Source organism: Dermacentor andersoni, chromosome 7 (genome assembly GCF_023375885.2).
Source record: "Dermacentor andersoni chromosome 7, qqDerAnde1_hic_scaffold, whole genome shotgun sequence".
Lineage (NCBI taxonomy): Eukaryota > Metazoa > Arthropoda > Arachnida > Ixodida > Ixodidae > Dermacentor > Dermacentor andersoni.
In genome coordinates this window covers 29539524-29560128 of record NC_092820.1, presented here as the reverse complement: position 1 = coordinate 29560128, position 20605 = coordinate 29539524, and the positions used below count along the sequence as shown (strand labels likewise).

General features: G+C 43.9%; 1 protein-coding gene across 1 annotated transcript in view; it reads left to right on the top strand.

Annotated features, from left to right (window-relative positions):
* The window catches only part of LOC126535346 (epoxide hydrolase 4-like), a 54102-nt gene that overhangs the window by 3452 nt on the left and 30045 nt on the right, over positions 1 to 20605 (top strand). The window contains exons 2-4 of the mRNA XM_050182236.3: positions 5381 to 5505; positions 13337 to 13449; positions 17875 to 18043. Coding sequence (XP_050038193.1) covers positions 5381 to 5505; positions 13337 to 13449; positions 17875 to 18043 — 407 coding nt within the window. The remainder of the gene's footprint in view (positions 1 to 5380; positions 5506 to 13336; positions 13450 to 17874; positions 18044 to 20605) is intronic.

Here is a 20605-nt window from a genome sequence, read left to right as displayed (position 1 = left end):
ATTTAGTTCAAGGGTCAGAACTCTGCTATCTGCCACAGACGGTATATAAAATTTGGCGCAGGAAAAAAAAAGAAGAAAACTGATATATGTACTCGGAATCAAAACTAACACTGAATTATCAAGCATGCAATTTCATTCGTCTGTTGTTTTTTGGAAGCAAGCAATGTCTGCAACAATTCGTGGCCAAAAAAAAGAAGCTTTCCAACTCATGTGGTTGTGAAGTGGCACCAGACGGAACTTCCTTTTTTCTTTTTTCACTCCATAGGTACCCTATTTCGTTCTCTTTTTATGGCACTGTCAAAGGTCTAACAGGATGGGGATAGAGGCTTCTTAAACCATCAACTACATGTCTCGTGTAACTACAGCAAGTGAACACGCTCATATTGCACTGTAACTGCACTAGCCGTGTCATTGTCACATAGCATACATACTGCCAGAAACACTTGAATTCCAACCATGTGACGAGGCATTGCTGATTCTGGAGCTGAATGCCACTCCACATTTTGCTTATCATCAATTTTACTTTGAGCATGCTCTATCGTTTGCAGATGCATGCGACCTTGCTGTCATTTTAGAAAAGGCAGCACCATTAATGAAGTTTTTTAATGAGGAGCCATCGGGAGGCAAGGAAGTTGGTGATTTTACTGTGAGCGGTGGTAACATTCAAATGTGAGTTGGGAGAGTTGCCCATCGCTTTTGATACCACGGTTATGTGCAATGAAATAATGCATCGCTTTGAAGCTGCACCTCCAAACTGTGCTTTCCTTAGAACTGAGGTGAAACAGCGCGAAAAAGACGAGGACACAAGGAAACAAATACCACAGACAAGCGCTGACTGCCAACTGGAAGTTTATTTGAAATTCACCGGCCATTTATACCTTCTTCAGCATAGGCGTGCGCACATCAGTTGCAAAAAACATCTGCAAATCAACATTTTAATCTTTCTTCCAAAAATGTGATTTCTTTTCCTGACAAGGCAAGGGAAGGAGTGCTTACACATTTATCGCCTTCCTTTGTTATATGAAAGGCCTCTACTATTTCCCTTTCCTTCTTACCCTTTCCTCTCCCTATGAATTTTGTCTTTTTAAATATGGGGGTGCATTGACACTTGTTACAGTGTCCAGCTAAATGACTGCCATAGCCATTCTTTCATCTCGGCCATAAATGAAGACCAGGGAACCGCACTAACCGCATTTTCAGTAGATGTAGAGGACTTATATTATTCTGTGCCGCGAGATGGTTTGATGTGCGCTGTGCGCGATAGGATAGAAGATTTCGGGGAAGTTAATTTTCAGAATTCTGTATGTGTCAACAGCAACAATTTTTTACCGCTTTTAGACTTTTATCTTCATTCAACTGCTGTTAATTATGATGGCCAATTCTACATACAACGCACTGGCATCTGTATAGGATCAGCCATCGCCCCCATTTTATGTGACATTTTTTATCCTCGGTTGACAATGTAATTTCTGCTAAGTTGGTAGACATGCCTGTAACGCGAGTGTGTAGATATGTTGACGACTACTTAATTGTTATGAAGAAAGATCCCTGTATGCATTTTCATGACACGGTCGAAGAAATTTTGAACTTGTTCATCAACTCATCGGGAGGACTTAAGTTCACGTATGAATTGCCAATTAACAACCGTATTCAGTTTCTAGATATTAACCTCTGTTTTTCTTTGGACGAGCACGTATGCTGGGGATATCATCCCAGATCTAAGAAAGCCTTGTTGCGTTACGACAGCGCACACTCTAAATTGATTAAGAGAGGCATAGCAACAACGTGCATTAAGGCAGCACTTAGTAAGTCATGTGAGCATGAGTGCAATCATAGTTTTTTAAATAAGATATCGCGACTGCAGAACGCAGGCTTTCCCAGTTCTGTGATCACTTCAGTATGCGAAGCCATTTTGCAGAAAGAGAAAAGAAGTTCCGATGCTTCCCAAGAAGAAAACAAAAGACAAGCGCACGTGGTGCCATACCTACACAAGTTGTCTCACAATCTGAAGAAAGTTTCCAATAGACATAATATTAATTTGGTTTTTAGTGCCCCGTATAAGTTTTCCTCTATATGCAATCGCATGAACAAGCTCGAAAGGCACCTGTGCACCACTAATCATAAAACTCGTTTCACTGAGTGCAGGTGCAATGTCATCTATCAAATACTGCTCAGCTGTGGGAAATCTTATATAGGTCAAACGGGACAGTGCTTCAATGAAAGAGCTCGTCAGCACAGCACTAACCTGAAGAATGGCTATGGGAGTCATTTAGCTGGACACTGTAACAAGTGTCAATGCACCCCCATATTTGAAAAGACAAAATTCGTAGGGAAAGGAAATAGTAAGAAGGAAAGGGAAATAGTAGAGGCCTTTCATATAAGAAAGGAAGGCGATAAATGTGTAAGCACTCCTTCCCTTGCCTTGTCAGGAAAAGAAATCGCATTTTTGGAAGAAAGATTAAAATGTTGATTTGCAGATGTTTTTTGCGACTGATGTGCGCATGCCTATGCTGAAGAAGGTATAAATGGCCGGTGAATTTCAAATAAGCTTCCAGTTGGCAGTCAGCGCTTGTCTGTGGTATTTGTTTCCTTGTGTCCTCGTCTTTTTCGCGCTGTTTCACCTCAGTTCTAAGTATGAACCAACTAGCCCTCATCAAGATCTTACTAGTGCTTTCCTTGTCTCTTAATCTTTCTTGTCTTTTTTCTTCTCTTTTTCTGTTGCAGCTTGCATGGAAACAGCATACATAATTTTTCTTTCATCTTTGCAGCCATCCAATACAACTTTTCTAGTGCAAATTTATCCTGTGTAAGGCAGTCATTCTTCACCAACCTCATTACTACTGTTAAAGAAATGGCACCTGTTACATTTCGTGTGCTGTTGTTTTCATCTGTAGAAGTGGCATTCACGGTGGTCTCTCTGATGCCATGTGAGCCTTCAGTACAGACCTTTGCATACAATTTCTTGACTGTTACATGCTTTGAGGACTTGGTAGGAAAGATCAAGCATGCCTCCACTGCATCAGGTTCAACATGACTCACACAAGCTTGTTTAAGCACGAAGGCTCAGTGTTCAGACTCAGACTTGCCAGTGTGCTCTGTTTGCATTGTTCCCCGAGGACTTGCAACGTGTTGTGTGTGATTGCAGTGGTTAACATAGAGTACTTCTAAGATTACGAAATCCAAGAAAAAACTGCGCAAAAAAAGGGACAAGACAAAGAAAGAACCACACGACACGGGCGCAGACTAACAACTGGTTTAATGCACCATCGCCTCTTTCCCACCAACAACAGAACGCATGCGCACCGGCCACAAAGACAAAAGCAGCTGTCAGGTGGTCAAGCCTAGAAACGCCAACTCCTTGCGGTACAAATGTATGGAAGCTTCGCTAACACATTTATCAGGCCCTAATCTCGCGATTTCAAAGGCTTCGATTATTTCGCGCTCTTTCTTATCCCTTGCGCGTCCGACAATCTTAGTCCTGCCGAAAAGTGGGGTACAAGCATTCCCGTCATGCCTGCAGGTCTTGCAATGCTTCGGAAGATGCTGTCCTCTAGAATCATCTAGGGAATTAGCGTGTTCTAACAATCTAATATTAATGCAGCGCCCTGTTTGCCCAACATACACGTTGCCACAACTCAGCGGAATCTCATAAATGACATTCGCTCTACAGGGCACAAACTTGTTCCTGTGGTTAGTGCAGCACTCAATTTTCTTTTTTCTATCAGGTCTAACTAAATTGCACAGACTAGACAGCTTATAAGGTGCCGAAAAGAGAACCTGAATGCCGAATTTACCCGCGACTCTCTTCAGGCCATGCGAGACCCTGTGGACATAGGGCATAACTTCATACTTCCTCCTCTCCTGTGTGTCCACCCCGCGAGGCTTTGAACTTAATCGGAAGGACTTCAACAGGGACTCGGCAACAGCCCGAAGAAGGGCCAGCGGAAAACCGGCCGACCGAAGGCGATCAGCTTGGGCATCAAAACTGGACTGAACCTTATGAGGGCAGGACTTCACCAACGAAGCCCTGAGGCACGTTGACGCAATCCCCCTCTTGACCAGCTTCGAATGGCTCGAGTTGAAGGGTAGAGGTGCTTTTTTCGACCTAGGCATGTAAGCCCAGCAGAGGTGGGCAGGGTCATTAAAAAATAATTTTAAGTGTAAGAATTGCAGGCAAGAATTTTCAGGAAGTTCAACAGTAAAATTAAAGCTGGCAAAAGCAGACTTGAAGGATGCTAAAACCTCCGATGCCACCTGTGTCAAGTCGTCGTTGTGGTCTAAATTTAAAAGAATCAAAAAATCATCAACGTACCGGAACACACGAATGATGCCCTTTTTTTGCGCAGTGTTTTCTTGGATTTCGTAATGCTATACCAACTAGCCCCTCACCGTACGCTTCTATACTTCTAAGAACTGTGCTAGCTCTCACTGCAACTACAGCCTGGCAGTGCGAGCATTCTAGGCCCCCTAGAGAAGCACCTAGCATGTGTTGCGTGTGCAGAAAGTGCTTTTCATTCTTGCGAGTCAACAGACCTAAGCGCGACTTTGTGAGTAGATTTATTTTTTGAGTGTTTGTTTGGGTATATGGGCAATTTGTGCTGTCATGGTGTGCTTCACCTCATTTCTTCTCCAACACCTCATGCATGAAATGAAATTGACAGACACACAAGATAATGAAACAGCAGTGCGACGCAAGCTTCGACACCACAAGTTAGCGTATGAGGGTTTATTGGCCAGTTATTTTCTTTTAAGTTCCTTTGCAAGGTGATGTCTGCGATGGACAGGGCACTCTACATCCGCCACTGCCACTACATCCACCATGGTGGATGTAGTGGGGGTGCTGGCTAACGCTACCATGCCTGGAGCTCGCAGGCATACATAAATATCCAAGAAAGTAGGTGGGAAAATGGTGCCGCCATAAGAGTATCACACATGTGATGCCGAGGATGTAGGTTCGGTTCCCACCAGTGGCCAGCTGCGTTCTTTTTGTATTTTTGTTCGCTTTCATTTTTCTTCTACAATAAAAAACAACAGCAACAAAAAACAAGTAATTCACCCTATACTTTCCTTGGTTTCATTGTCTGTTGTTGTCACAGGATATATGTAAGTGTTATATTTCACTAAAATCAGTTGAATTCTGCACTCACGTTTTGTTGATCCTGTGTCCTTTTCAATTTCGCACTGCCTCCTACCATGGAATCGTACCAAATAGCCAATGGAATTATCTGCAGTAGCATGGCCAGCCTGTCAGCCTGGATTCTGTCTGAAGTCTGCACCTGTGCCTTTTGTTTATGCGAGCCACAGCTGAGTGGCACCAAAGAGTTGCTGTACGCCACCCAGCTGAAGCCGCCGCTGCCTCCCTTGTCGCTCTGCACTGCAGGATGTGACGCTGCACTACGTGTCAGCCGGAAGTCACGACAACCCGCTGATGGTGTTTGTGCATGGTTTCCTGGACACGTGGTACACCTGGGAGAAGCAGATACGGCACTTCCAAAAGGACCACTGGTGAGTGAAACTGTTTGGCATGGAAGGGGAGTGGGCATTATGGGCACCTCCCTTTTGTACTTGCATAATGAACCCACTTTTTTTCCTGAGAAGTTGATAGCAATATGGGGGCAAAATGTAGGGGGGGAAAATGCAAGGAAAATGTTCTGCCAAATTTTTCTTGTATCAGTTAACCCTTTCGGGGTAGATTTTTTTCGCCGTATGCGACCACCCAGGGTCGATTTTTTTTATTGCAGATTCCAATTCTTCTTAGAAACTTACTCTTCGAAAAAATTTACCGTAATTTTTCTAGGGTGCCGTAAAGTGAGAAAAAAACATTTTGCATTGGTACATATGTACTCTTCATTTATGAACAACAACAATAAAAAAGGAAATAAACTTATTAGAAATAAAAATTTGATGCATTGCTATAGTTCAAGGCTTAGAATATGCGCACACGACAGTATTTCACAAGTCTCAAATGTTCCTGCTCTTACACTAATGTTTACGTGCATAGCCTAATCGAACTGGGTAGGTGAGCGCACCCACGAAAACTGTGTGTGGTTGTGTGCCCATCAAAAAAGCAAAACGTGTGGCAGACTTCCGCTAATCTTCATCTTATCGCCAACCAGAGGCAATTAGATATCACGAGTCTGCCAAAAAAATGAAAAGGAGACGCATGCATGGTGGCATCCTTCCTATGCTCACCCCTGTGAGCACTAAACAAGCGAGAAGCAGGTGGCCGCCCTTTGAGCGATTAGTAACGAGGTAGCCATCAGTTTTGCGAGTGCAAGAAGCTGAAACTGCCCGTGGAACAAAACCAAAACCACTGCCCGTCCGCACACGCCATTGCGTGAGCGGTAGCATATAGACTCGCCGGAGCAAACTAGCTCTAAAACAAACCATGCAACGAAAAGCGAGAGACGGAGGCGCGAGAAAAAAATTCCCTGTATTCCCACATAGTCGCAGCACATGCCAGGAAAGAAAAAAATTTGGAAATTGGTGGGCTTTTTAAACATACAGACAGCGCCATAAATATACGGCATTGACCATTTTGGACTTGTTCGCAGCACCGTATGTCATTGACCCTGAAAGGGTTAAGCTTTAAGAGTCGGAGCACAGCACCCAAGTAACACTGCAAAAGTAGTGAAGAAATGGGGAACGCCTGAATGGCATCAACAAAAGTACACGGTCAATATTGACACGTGTACTTATCTTTATCGGGCGACCACGTTTCGCCGCTTAACAACTGTAATCGCACAGCGACGGACGCGCCTGCATGTATCCGACATTTCTGGAATGTTATCGATGCTTCTACCCGGCTGTCTGTTGTCGCCGAACCTTGTGTTATCTGATTTCATCGCGTAACGCGAATGGTGTAGAACTTTGTGGAAGGCACGCGGGTCCAAACGATTAGTCTGGAACATTCGACGACTGCTCTATAAAAGCTGACGCACTTTACCCGCTGATCAGATTTTCGACGATCGCCGACTGGGTTCGCCGCTTTCGTTGTGCTATAAGTGTAGCCTGTTTTGTGGGCACAGGTTCGCCCAATAAAATCTAGTTTTGCCTTTCACAGTATTGCCACTGTGTTCTTAACGTCACCACCACGTGACAATATGTTGCGAACACTCGTGTTGCGACTCTTAAGCATTCTTCACTGCAAGAGATGTTTGCTGTACCATGACACTATCTGACAATTTTGGGATCAAATCAAATCTTTGTTTGACATGGTTGGTGCACGTCAGGAGCATAGACAAAATAACTGAACAAAAATAGCTTCACTGGACCTGTGCTCCCTACCACATATGTGCGTAGTCACAAGAAAAAAGGCAGTACAGCCAATGGCGCCATCCAGTCACTTGTACACAAAGCAGACTGACGTTGACCTCTGACCCTGGAAGTCAGGCGCATGTTTTTTACATGAGGTAAAAATAAAAACTTATATCTCAAGGACCAAAGTAGGGCAAAGGGGGAGTTATTATGTAAGTGGGTTCGTTATGCAAGTTTGTAGGTTATCTATGGGGAAGTATACTAGGTTATGAATTTTACACTTTATGCATGAGTGAATGCATTATGAAAAGCTAGCGTACGTTTTTGGAACTGAAACTCTGAAAAAGAAGATCAATATCGCTTGCTGAAAATCGTGCGAAACTTGCTATGTAGCAACCGTGGTGCAATGAAAATGCAGGGGGCATGTGGTAGGACTTGTGTCAAATCCACTAAACACCATTAGCAAACATTGCCTGCTTAGGTGCTATTCAAAGGCTATTATTAAGAAAATTATGCAATTATGTTGCAATGATTGTTTCAGTAGGATATATGCTACTTGTACGTATATCCACTTGTGCATTGCCACACAGGCGCACTGCAACATGTCTCGAAAACGACAATAAACCTGCATTGTGGAACGGTAGAGAGATGCAGGAAGCTTAAAGGGGCCCTCAACCACGCATCGGGCTTGGTGAAGAAACATGGTCGACAGAGAACATACCCTGCTGTGTACATCTCAGCCAACCGACCGGAACTACCTCTGGTTGACCTCCCTGCCTTTCTATGCAGCATTTCTCTCTCTCTCAGCCAAGTTCTGCAGTCGTGCGCAGCACGTGCAACTCGCAAGCGGAGCACAAAGTCACCTTTCTCTTAAATGCTCTCTTTTCAACAGAAGCTTGCTCCTCGCTCTTTCCTGGATGCTTTATTTCATAACAGTATATGCAGATTCCCTTACTTGGTCAGTAGCTGACATCAACAGAGAAGGGTGGTTGGATCAGTGTGCTTCTTCCTACTGCAACTGTGTATATATTTATTGACGAAGTTTAATAAACAGTCTGAAGTAAGCAAAAACCTGCTTTCAAATTGCGATAATAATTAGGCACTTCCAGAAGAAGCTGACTGTCGTCTGCTCACACTCGGCCTTGCCTGCCCTCGTATGAATGAGAGTTTGGCCACCCTGCTTGTCGATGTCGTAGTCGTTAGGTGTCATTAATTCCGACTAGTCTTGAACACTCAACTAGCCTCGAACCATGCGAAACTTAAGGTCAGACCACACACACACGCCAGCACGTGCTCAGTCCTGGCCGCTCCTGGTTAGACGCCTTGGCAGACTTCGCTTCGTATTGAGCTATTGATAGCGTTTCAAAAATGCTTAAGTTGGATGTGGCTACCATCCGTCTGTCAAGCTGGTGAAGGACAAAGCCGGTCCACACCACGCAACACGATCCGGTGGGAGAGCGCGAGTGCGCACGCAAGCCCGGTCGTGCACAAAGCAAACGCCGTGCAGCCGCACCACGGTGGCATGCATGCATGCATGCATGATACCACGGCCGTCGCGGGGTGTCACAACGAGTCCACTGGCCGCTTGCCGAGGACAGTTGCATTTGGCTTACATTTGGCGTGTCATAGGCACCAAAATCAGAAGTAGTGACATCTACTGTAATATCCAAAGTCAAATTTGAACGGCACGCCACTCTGACGTTCAGTAGGCGAAGCGTTGTAGTCACGCCCCGCTCTGCTGTAGCCTTCGCAGTGCAAGGTATTGAAGAAGGAGTGGGAGCACTGTGAAGGGCGTGTTTGCCAATAACTCTGCTTCTGCTAAATGCATTGAAGTACTTTTTGCAGCAAAGTATTTCTGAAATAGCCTATTTCATCTTCCACTGGATTTCTACACTTTGATAGAAAGTGGTTCAGGCCCCTTTAAAGTTATGCTCAGGAGGCAGATTGTTCTTTGTGGAGCATTAAAAAAAACTGTAGGCATCATCTGTGCTGTATTGTAGGTTAATGTAACTCTTCAAGCACCTGTTGTTCATTGAATTCCTTTAATGGTGAAATAAGTAGAATGATATGTCATGTGGAATGAAAGAGACCAGTGCGTGAGCACTCCCTCTGTCTGGATACAAATAAATCTGGATTTCGTGACTGAACGAATGTATGATACAAGTTATTTTCTTTCATTCGCTTACGAAGTGCGGAATTCATCCAGGGCTTTCAGTACTTGTTGGTCTTATGGTTATGTGCCTGCTGTAAGGGGGAAGCTTCATTATTTTTCTTTAATAACTAAAAATAACTCGTAAGCTTTATCTGCATTTTTTTCATTATAAACAATTTTCCAATCAATTTTATTTACAACTTCAAAGAATGTTTTTCATGTGGTTTCATAGATGTGTCATTTAAAGCGTATATTGTTAAATGGTAGTACAATATTGGTAATATTGGTATATTGGTAAAATATTAGTAAATGGTCGCTTATATCGTGTCTGAAAATCCCACTCTTTAAATCCTTTTTGTTTTGATTTGAGATGCAGATGTCGATCTGTGTAGTGCTAGTTGTAGTTATTCTAGTGGGCGAGTTAATGGGGGGGGGGGTGATTTGTGCAACCATAGGCAGACAATAGCATCACCATTTCTCTGGCGCATGAATCACTGGACATCATGTCTATGTTAATGTCACGCATAATTAAAAGCATATAGCTTGGCGAAAAACTCGACAGTAGATTCTCCAAGAAACATATAAAATGACTTTCTCTTCCCTTAGCCGGTCTATAAATGACTGCAGTAATTGTTTTTTTTTTTTTTTTTTCAGTTTGCAGTGCTGGGTATTCAGCATCATCATCATTAATAACACAGTAATCTTCTAGCATCTCGTGAGAAAATGTTTCTTTGAAATAAATTGCAACTCCGCCTCCTTTCTTATTGACGCGATATAAATCTTTAGAATTGTAGCCTTATAGATGAGGCAGTTCATCATTTTTGGTGATCCATGTCTCGGAGAACAACAACACATCAAAGTCAGCAGATAATGACTCAAGAAAAGTAGTTATGTCATCTACCTTGCTTTTTATGCTTCTTGTGTTCATGTGCAATGCAGCAAACGTTTTACCAGCAGTAGAAAATTTTGAATTGAAGTCAGTGGTGGTAAAGTAATCGGTACTGTTATTTGAAACATGATGAATTCTCAATAAAGCTTTATCTCTCAAGATTCTACTGTGATATGGTTAAGATCTCTCTCATCTGCAATGCGGACTACACGCGACTTCTCATTTCTGCGTGCCAACACCCATCCGCTGGAAGTCCAAACATGCTTACACCTAGCTTCCTTCTTTTTTTTTCTTTTATTGTGGCTGAGAGCAATGCCTTATTGCACTGTGTAAGGTGTTTCTTTACATAGATTGGCTTTCCTTCCCGCTGACCAAGGACAGTGGTGTCCAGCCTTTTTTTCCTGCATTTTGTGAAGGCATTGCGCATGTCTCTTCCTACAAAATGAACGATAATATTTTGGATGCCAGGCTTCGGGGTGCGAATCCAATGACATGTGTCGATGTCTGTAGTGTCAGTCTTTTCACCAACACTTTCGCCTGTCTTCTGTATGACCATTACTGGGTCGGCTCCAGAAGGTGCTCCTTTAAGAGGAAGCTTTAGCTAGGGTGCTCCTATCTATATACATGTAAAAGGAGAATTCGTTTTTCTCGGCAACCACTGCACCAAATTTGACGGGGTTTGCTGCATTTAAAAGAAAAGCTTAAAATCTAGTGACTGTTGGTTTCGAATTTTCGATTTAGGTCGTCAAATTTTTATGAAAATTTGGCAAAAATCGAAAATTTTCAGAAAACGAAACTATCAAGTTTACAACTCCGTAACTCTGCAAGAAAAAATGATATCGCAATTCTGTGAATTGTACCTGATAGCACATCTAAAGCGGACAAAATTGATATGTTACACATGAACCTCAAAAAATGGAGTAATGTGTAATTACAACTTTTGCAGAACCTTCGTAAACAACGTAACAAATTCACGTAAGATGTAAATTGACATATCAAATTTGTCCGCTTTGAATGGTCTAATGGATGCCGTTTACAGAATCGCGATATCTATTCTTGATGCAGAGCTATTAGCTTTTAAAGTTCATGCTTCTATTTTTTTCAAACGTCTGAATTTTTGAAAATCCTTTTAACAAAATTAAAACCCTAAATCAAAATTCCGCTTCCAACAGTCACTAGAATTTAACTTTCTCTCTCAAATGCAACAAATTTCATTAAAATCGGTCCAGGGGTCATCTCAGAAAAACGTTTTTGCGTTTTTACATGTATTTGAATAGGCCGCGTCGGAGTTGGGCCCGAGCTAAAGCTTCCTCTTAACTTCCAAGTTATTTAGGTGCATGTATTGCTCCATATCTTTGCATCGTTGCGAAAGCTGTCTACTTCCTTCCTTTAATTCCATGTTCTTTTTTGTGAGTTCCTTCGTTGCTGCTCTCAGTTGCTTGATTTCATCCGCCAAATCTTTGACGTCTCAACCCACTTCGTCATGTAGTAGATGTAATCCGTATGCGCCACCATTCCCTGCTGCAGGTGGTGCAAAGTGAGGGTCATGTTTCACCCTGGTGGCATTGTTTTCAAGCAATGTCCACCAGCTCGATTTCGCTTCAGTTTTCCGTCGCAGTCTTAACCCTTTGAGGGTCGATTTTTTTCGCCATATGCGACCGCCCAGGGTAGATTTTTTTTATTGCAGATTCCAATTCTTCTTAGGGACTTATTTCGAAAAAAAATTACCGCAATTTTTCTAGGGGGACCGTAAAGTGAGAAAAATATATTTTGTGTTGGCATGTATGTACTCTTCATTCGTGAATAGCAACAATAAAAAAGGCAATAAACTTATAAGAATTAAAAATTTGATGCATTTTTATACACATAGTTCAAGGCCCTAAAAATGCTCACACGAGAATATTTCGCAAGACTTGAATGTTTCTGCTCTTACACTGATATCTTATATAACATCCATAGCATAATCGAACTGCGTAGGTGCGCACGCTCAGGAAAAGTTTGTAGTTGTGTGCCCGTCAAAAAAGCATGTGTGACAAACTTCTGCTAATCTTCATCTTATCGCCAACCAGAAATTATTAGTTTTCGTGAGTGTCAAAAAAAAAAAGGAGGAAGCAACAGAAACGCATGTATGGCGGCATCCTTCCTATGCGCACCCCTGTGAGCACTAAACGAGCGAGAAAGAGGCGGTCGCTCTTTGAGCGATTAGTAATAAGATAGCCATCAGTTTTGCAAGCGAAAGAAGCCCAAACAACCCACGGAACAAAATGTAAAGAGCCGCCCACCCGCGCGCGTGCCAATGCGCGGGCCAATGCGCGAGCGGTAGTATATGGACACGCAGGAGCAAAGTAGCTCTAAAACAAACCATGCAACGAAAACCGAGAGGGGGAGGCGCGCGAAAAAAATTCCTTGTATTCCCACATAGTGGCAGCACATGACAGAAAAGAAAAAGTTAGGAAAATGGCACGCTTTTTAAACGTACAGACAGCACTGTAAATATACGGTATCGACCATTTTGGGACTTGTTTGCGGCACCGTATATTTATGTCATTGACCCTCAAAGGGTTAAAACACTGCAATAGGAAAACAACCACGTGTGTCTCAGGGCCGCTTAGGATCCAGCACTGGCACGTGTCAGCATCTGCTGCCGCAACGACTCGTGTAACACTTCTCCGTTATGTAGATGTGAACTATAGTTGAGTCTGCCGATAATTTACTAACTTCGGAATGTAAATTTTTCTCAAAAGTCTTTTTATCTTTTTCTTCTTTTTTTTAAGATACGTATGAAAAACGTTCATCTGTATATACATTTTAGGCATCTATACAGCCTGTAGTTTTTAGGCCTGCATAAAGCCACATTATGTCACTGACATTCTTCCCAATTCATGTCATATTAAGACGAAGCATATTAAGAACATTGTACTGGCACTCTACACCTTGCTCTTGCACCAATAAACAACACACAAGAAATAATGAGAAAAAGTGAACGATAGAAATGTGATGTCTCATCTTCTCGTGTCCTGCCTGGCTCTGCATTGCAGGGTGGTCGCTGTGGACCTGCGCGGCTGTGGCCTGTCCAGCAAGGCACAGCAAGTGGAGGACTACCTCATGTCACGTACAGTGGACGATATCAGGAGACTCATTTTGTCATTGGGTGAGTTTCACGGTTGGTAAACCAACTGTCGAACCAAAATGAGGTCTCAGGGGTGATATGTCGGCACAGGCCGTGTGTTGTTGGCGTTCGCTAATTGAACTCGAGTGCAAGCATTAAGAAGGTGTTGTCTGGCTTTGAGACGGCACCGGGAGAGCTTTCCGGGGGAGTCAACTGAACAGTTCCAGGCAATTCGAAGTTCCGAGTCTAGGGGAATTGATGGAGTGCACCCGTAAACCAAAAAAAGTCTCAGTGGCCTGCATCGTTTCTTGCTTGGCCTTGTTGGCTGCGAGGACTGCACCTGGCAGGAAACAGTCCTGTTTAATGTGGGAAGCGTTGGTGTGGGAAATGTTGACAATTTCTGCCACTTCGATGGGACAACTGTAATGTCACACTCTGGAGCTGGAGGGTGTAATGTCACACTCTGGAGCATGCCAATTTTGAAGTCAAGTATTGTTTTGAATGAAGCCAGACAAATGCATTGTTGTCGGTAACTACCATGAAGTCCAGACAAATATGGGTGAAACTTCTGGACAGTCCAGATGAGTGCAATGTAGATGAAAATGTAGCGGATGTGTCACACAGGTGAACACTACTTTATTACAACTGACATTCTTTCTTCTTGCACTTTGTCTCCCTCATTGTCTCCTATTCGTGCACAGCCTCTCCGTAGCGCAGTTTCCCATTTAGCCCTTAACAATATATATAGGGATCGACCTATATTCGTGTTAAACCTTAACTCAAATAAATGCGGTGCTTTTCAAGAATAGCAGCTTGCCAACGATGCGTTGGTAGAGGCTGTGTGATCTTTAACAAGAAGACGTTTTGTGTGTCTGTGTGTGTCTGTATGAACAACTGGCTTTTGTGCAAGCAGGCTTTCCCTCTGTCAAGGGGATAAGTATCGCAATGGTTTAGGTTAGCCATTGGATATGAAGGCCATGTGACACAGGAGCAACTGCTTGAGCAAATGCTGGTTGTTCACACATACTTCTGTACGTGTATTCACACATACACATATGTATGTATGTGCATGTGTGAATACATATATAGTATGTGTATGTGTGTATTCACACATGCACATACTTTGTATGTTCACACATACAAACACACATGCACAGTTTGTCAAAAGATAGTCATCTAGACAACAATAAGGAGGCACCGTCGGTGAAGTTGCGTGCAGCTGCTGCTCATTTCGGAGAATATGTCGCTGACGTAGAGGGCTGCCGTCAGAAATTTCCACGCTGTGGCTGCAATGCTGGTTGTCTCAGGTGCTGTGATTGTGGAACAGTGATCAACGGTACGGCCGGGGCCTCATTTTTGACATCATAGTTTACCATATTGGTGCCTCAAATGCAGTCTATAATAGTTCAAGTGTGTTTGCAGCAACTGGAGGGTCAAAACGGATTGTGTTTTGCACGTAGCAGTTAAAAAAATTCGCACTGGTGCGTTCAGGCTATTACTGCTGTTGTAATGTGTGGTTAATTCGCCTTTGGTAACTATAACAAGGTGTGGCAAATGTGAAAGCTGGAAGGTGTTCTCTTTTTACAGAAGTGAGCATTTTACTTGCCAAAAATTACTCATGAGGATATTCTGTTTAATGTTACAGTATCCTTAGTGAGGCAAGCTTGCACCTCTGCATAAGCTAAATGCAAACTAATTTTACAACTTGAAGAGGAGTTCCCCGCAATTTTTATTTTCATCACACAAGTGCTCTGACTGACGTAAATATTCATACCCAGAAGCTTTTGCACCTTGTTTGTTGTCTGTGTGGCTTGAGGACCAGAAAAAATAAAAACAAACATTTAAGCAGCTCAAAAAAAGGCTTTGTTACTCGTGCACTTTCTGGAGGATGGTTGAATGACAGTCAACACAGCTCAACATAAAGCACAAGTTGGCAGCATCGAGGGGATTTAAAATACTTGGAAAGAATGCACAAACTGGCACAAACGGTCACCACCACGACTGCTGGGATGACTGTGAAAACTGGCAGAAGCGTGTTGCATGGCAGGAGGTAGTCTACATCGGTGGCGCCATCTCAGTGTAAACCACTAGTAGGCGAGTAGGAGAAGTGACGGCTGCTCAAACAATGCTTGGCAGGCACAGAAATTATTTAGGAGGCTCTGGTCAAACACCAAGTAGGCATTACCAGTAATCGATTGTAATGTAAGTTTTTATTTATTTTTTTTTTTCATTGCTTGAACTCGACCCTCACGTTACATTCAAATAATGGCAAAATTTACGATTACCTTGAGAGACGAGTAATTTTGATGGCCGAATAGCTGGGAACTTCTCTGCGGCTCGACATCAATGAGTCGACGATTCACGGATGGTAGCACCAATGGGAGGCCCTTTGTAAATGTGGGGCCGGTCAGAAGGACCTCATAATGACCTGGTACTGTGCCTGAATGAAACGATTGTGCAGTCTTTTAACCCTTTCGCTGTCGGACGTTTCTGGCCGTGACGCACCCCCAGTGTCGGCTTGGTTTCAGGGAACGAGCATAACAGGGAATGAACATAGCAATTTATTTTTGATTATGATTGGTATACAAATAACATAGTCAATGCAATATGCACATTTCAGTGTTCTGCAGCTGTTGTTAGTAAACATCATCATCATCATCAGCCTGACTATAACATCCGTTCAACATCCGAATCTGACGATGCGGAACCCTCTTCCTCTCATGCGACTTTGTCAGAGTCCGAATCCGAGCTCGGCTCGTATTCTGAATCGGAATTCAGCCACCGCTCCCATGAGCAGACGAAGGTCCCGCGCGCCGAGCCATCCGAAAGTAACCGCGCGCAGGGAGGATGCGCGAACGGAGAGAAGTGTGACGTTGCGTGATCAAGAAGACAGAGGGAGATGGAAAAAGGCCAAACAAAGTTCGAAGGGCTTTACGTTTACTGCTGCAAGTCGGAAGCGAGGGAGCGGCGAGAGAGCGAAAGCAGCAATCGAGTCACCCTTCTTGGAGAGGCAACGGCACGTGCGCCTGAACTTGACGCGCCGTAGCAGGCACACCAACAGAAGAAAAATAAAAACCTTCAAACCAGCGGAGATTACAGAACAACCCTTGAACCCATAACCACACGCGCGCGACGCATGATCCAGCGAACGCGGAGCCACCGCGCCACTGAGCAAGGAGAAAGTGGGGAGTGGCAGTCGCACCGTACTCTTCAATACATGGACTAACACAGGTCGGAGCGAATATACGAACTTGTAGAAAGAGTCAACAGATGGCATGGCCAATCCAGGAGCGCCTGCTTTGCGCTCAGGCGCGAAATTTTGAACACACGATAGAGAACGTACCGGTACGTCAGTGACACCGTGGGGGGGAAGCGCGATGACGTACCGGTACGTCGGTGACAGCGAAAGGGTTAAGAAGTACCTAACCTCAAACAAGCTCGATGGCACGGATGACAATTCTCTGGCAGTCACTTTCAGAAATAGTTTCACTTTCGCGAGACTTGGCCCGTTTCAGCACCAAACCTCTCAAAGTATACGACCAGCAACACTCTTGGCACTGATAACAAGCTTGATGCAGTGCCAGAAACACTTTTTGGGAATGCTTACTGTGCTGAGTCGCGCAAAATTTCGCAAAAGGGAAACTGTCTCCCAAAGTGATCTCCTGAGAATACCGCCTAGTACTGTCTACTTGTCAGACGACGATAAGTGAAGAGAACTTGTTTCTGAATTGATTTCTTGAATAAAGGTAGTATTTTTCTTTCCGTTCATCTTGTGTTACATTTGATGCTTTATTTTTATTTTTTCGCACACTGGAATGTCGACACTCGTGTTTCAATCGCGGTCGCCTTACATTTGAGTAAATACAGTACATTGTAGCCATCTTGCCATTCTCAAACACTTTGCAACCCCTTTAAGCAAGGTGCCAGAGGGGCCACAACTATACAGGGTGTTTCACTTAACTTGAGCCAAACCTTAAAAATATGCAAATGCTACATAGCTTGACAGAACAAAGGTAATGTTGTTTGCCATCACTTGGAGATACTCTGATTATTTTTTTGCATTGATCATTTTTTTAATACCTGTAAAGCGCCTCGAGTGACCAGTCACCCGGCAATTTTGCGTATATTCATGGGCTTCTTTCATGCTCGGAAAAACACTTTTATGTAGCACGTATTGAGCAACAGAAAGCTGTATTGGGAGTTCTTCGTGTTGCTATGCAATTTTCTCATTGACACTTTTCATCTAATTATAATAATTGAGAAGTTGATTAATTAAGACTGATGCAATTAGGTGAAATGCAAAAAATAATCCGAGTATCTATAAGCAACGGCAAACGACATTACCTTGATTCTGACAAGCAACATAGCAGTTGCATATTTCTAAAGTTTGGCTCTAGTCGTGTGAAACACACTGTGTATATTTGTTCCTTCAGTGCAGTTGGTCACATTAGCTGCGTCGTGTTGCAGGCCGGAGGAAGGCGATTCTGGTGGGCCACGGCCTGGGCGGCATGGTGGCCTGGATTCTGGCCACCAAGCACGAGGACATGGTCGACCGCCTGGTGGTTGTCAATGGCCCCCATCCGTTGGCTTTCCACTACCAGCTTGAAAACAGCTTTGCACAGATGCTCAAGTCGTGGTCAGTGGTGCTCGTAGTCCTCTCAGTGAGAGCATGGAACTTCCCTAGGCATTGCTCAGGTGCACGTGCATTTAGTATTCTGGCTGCCCGACAGTGCAGCTTGGTCATCCAGTTGTGAATGTCATTTGTGAACTGGCTCAACTCGGCTGCATCAGTGAACTTCATCCCAAAGCTGTAGGAGATAAAAGTCAACGTCAAAAGAGATTGGCACAAGTAATTATCAACTGCTGTGGCGAAGTCACAGCATATAATAAAATTGACAAGCACTCCTATTAGAAATTGGCAGCCCATTTCCACTTTATACCGTTATAAGTACAATTAAACCTCTATATAATGAAGCAAGTAAAATAGGCAATTTTCTTCATTTTATGTAAACTTCATTATATTGAAATCTTAGCTTTTGTACAAATAAGTACAGTTGCCAATCAATTTTTCTAACACTGAAAGGGGCCGCAGTATTTTCCGAAGTATTGGGCACTCGAAAAAAGCAAATTTGAATGACAAAACAATTCCTTTGATGAATTTGGGGGTCGGCGACGAATTATGTGGTTTCATGCCACGTCAACGATATCTTCACATCGGCGGTACGGATTGAGCGAAGCCAGCCACGTTTTCGTGTGCACTTCGCCTCCACAGCTGATAGCGTTGCCCGCACTGAGACGACGCTGTCATGAAAAACGCCAGCAGAGAGAGTCAATGTCCGTCTGCCTCTTGCTACAACGGGTCACCGAAAGTCAAGATTACGTACGCAACCTAGAATGCTAAACACATGGGAAGACAGCTTACATGATGCCACGCCGTTGTGGCACGCCCACTCTTTGCATGCGCAGCAGATTACCTCTAAAGCAGGGTGCGCCACTGTGTATGCACACAGCCGCGCTTACAGCCATGCGCAACCACGGCCGAGACATACGCCATAAATCACTATGCCCCCCCCCGCCCCTTGCATGCGCTTGGTCGCATTATCGCAAGCTTGTTCCTGTCCCCCTCTTTCCCTTTGCTCGCACGGTAAGGTGGCACTCGTGAAGGCACCATCTTTCGCACCTAAGTACACAGTGTGTGCGGAGCGCAATAGGATCTTATCGCACTTGGACTTTATACAAAACATGATGCGGCTTTACTTCGACGGTCGCTCTTGTCACGCCACCCGCTTGATTTGACAGGTGCGTTTGCAAGCAGCCACTTTCAATTCAATCATTTGACCATCTGCGCCTTCGGAAGTTTCCATTTATTGTCTCGGCATTCCTTTGCTGCGGAAGCGAAATTTCATTATATTGAAATCGCATACAAACACAGTTTGTTATATTGAGGTTCTTAATACATGGTGTATGGACAAGAGGGTATGAAAAGGTAAATACAGTGAAACCTCGCTAAACTGTAGTCGGCCAGAGCTCGGAAAAAGTACATACTAAACGGTAGTACTGCTTAACCGAAATAGCATGAGATCGCCCAATTACCTGTCAAAAACGCAACTCAGAGCAAGTGCGATGAAAAGGAAAAAAAATACATGCAGTATTTGTTCACTTCGGGTGATAAAAGTGTTAGTTTCGTTTGATGCCGTGGCAGCCTAACAGAGACGACCACGGCCTCAGACTCGGCAAAACATGCATGTCATATTCCTCATTGGCATCGCATATTCTCTGTGCACGGGTGCAGTAGCGCTGCAGAAGTCGTGGGGCTTCTTTTTCATTGTGGGGTGCTGTTCCCGTCGCGACGATTGCATTCACGAGGCTGATGTAACATGCAGCTTGATATGTTATTATGATATTTTATTCTTTGCATATTGGATATAACGATTGAAATTTTGCCTTCTGGACGGCATTTTCGGTGCAAAATAATCGTGAAATTTGTGTTGCCAACTTCCCCTTAACCAAGATGGGGTGAAAAGGTTGCCTATGCGTGTTCATATCTGCCGCCATTACCGCGCAGCGTGTCACGCCTGCGCACCGATTGCGAAAACCACAGAGAGCATTGCATGTTGGTGCAGTGTGCCGCAAGATGCCAGCTGTTTAAGAGAGAAAGAGAAAAAAAAAGTGAGAAGTAAGTGGTGTCTGTGCTCCCTTTCTACAACTGTGTTGCTTGAGACGAAGCTGCAAATTTTACAAGACACAAAGAAGTGTACAAGCTCGTGCAGTAGATGATGTAGACGATTCTCAAAACCAAAGTGCTGCGATCATGAAGGCTAGAAATAGTGGCATTGCCGATCAATGGAAAAGGTGAGCTTTGTGCCCCAGGGTGAAACTTCCCATGGGTGAAACCAACACTGTGGAAGCCGCTGACATTACCAAACTCTGGGAGCTTGTCGCTACTGATGATGAAATAGATCGTGCTTCGACGGAGGAGCTTCTCAGTGCAGATAGTGCTGCCTCATTCTGTGAAGAGATCTCCGATGGGGTGATCATTGTCGTGACGACAGCAGCGGCAGTGACGGCTAAATTGACACCGACGCCGATAGAGTGCACGTCGCTGATCGAGTCGATTATTGATTTCGTGCACGCTAAATTATTGCCACCAGTGTTCGCGCAGCAGCTAGATGTGGTGCACACCGCGATTGTGAACCTG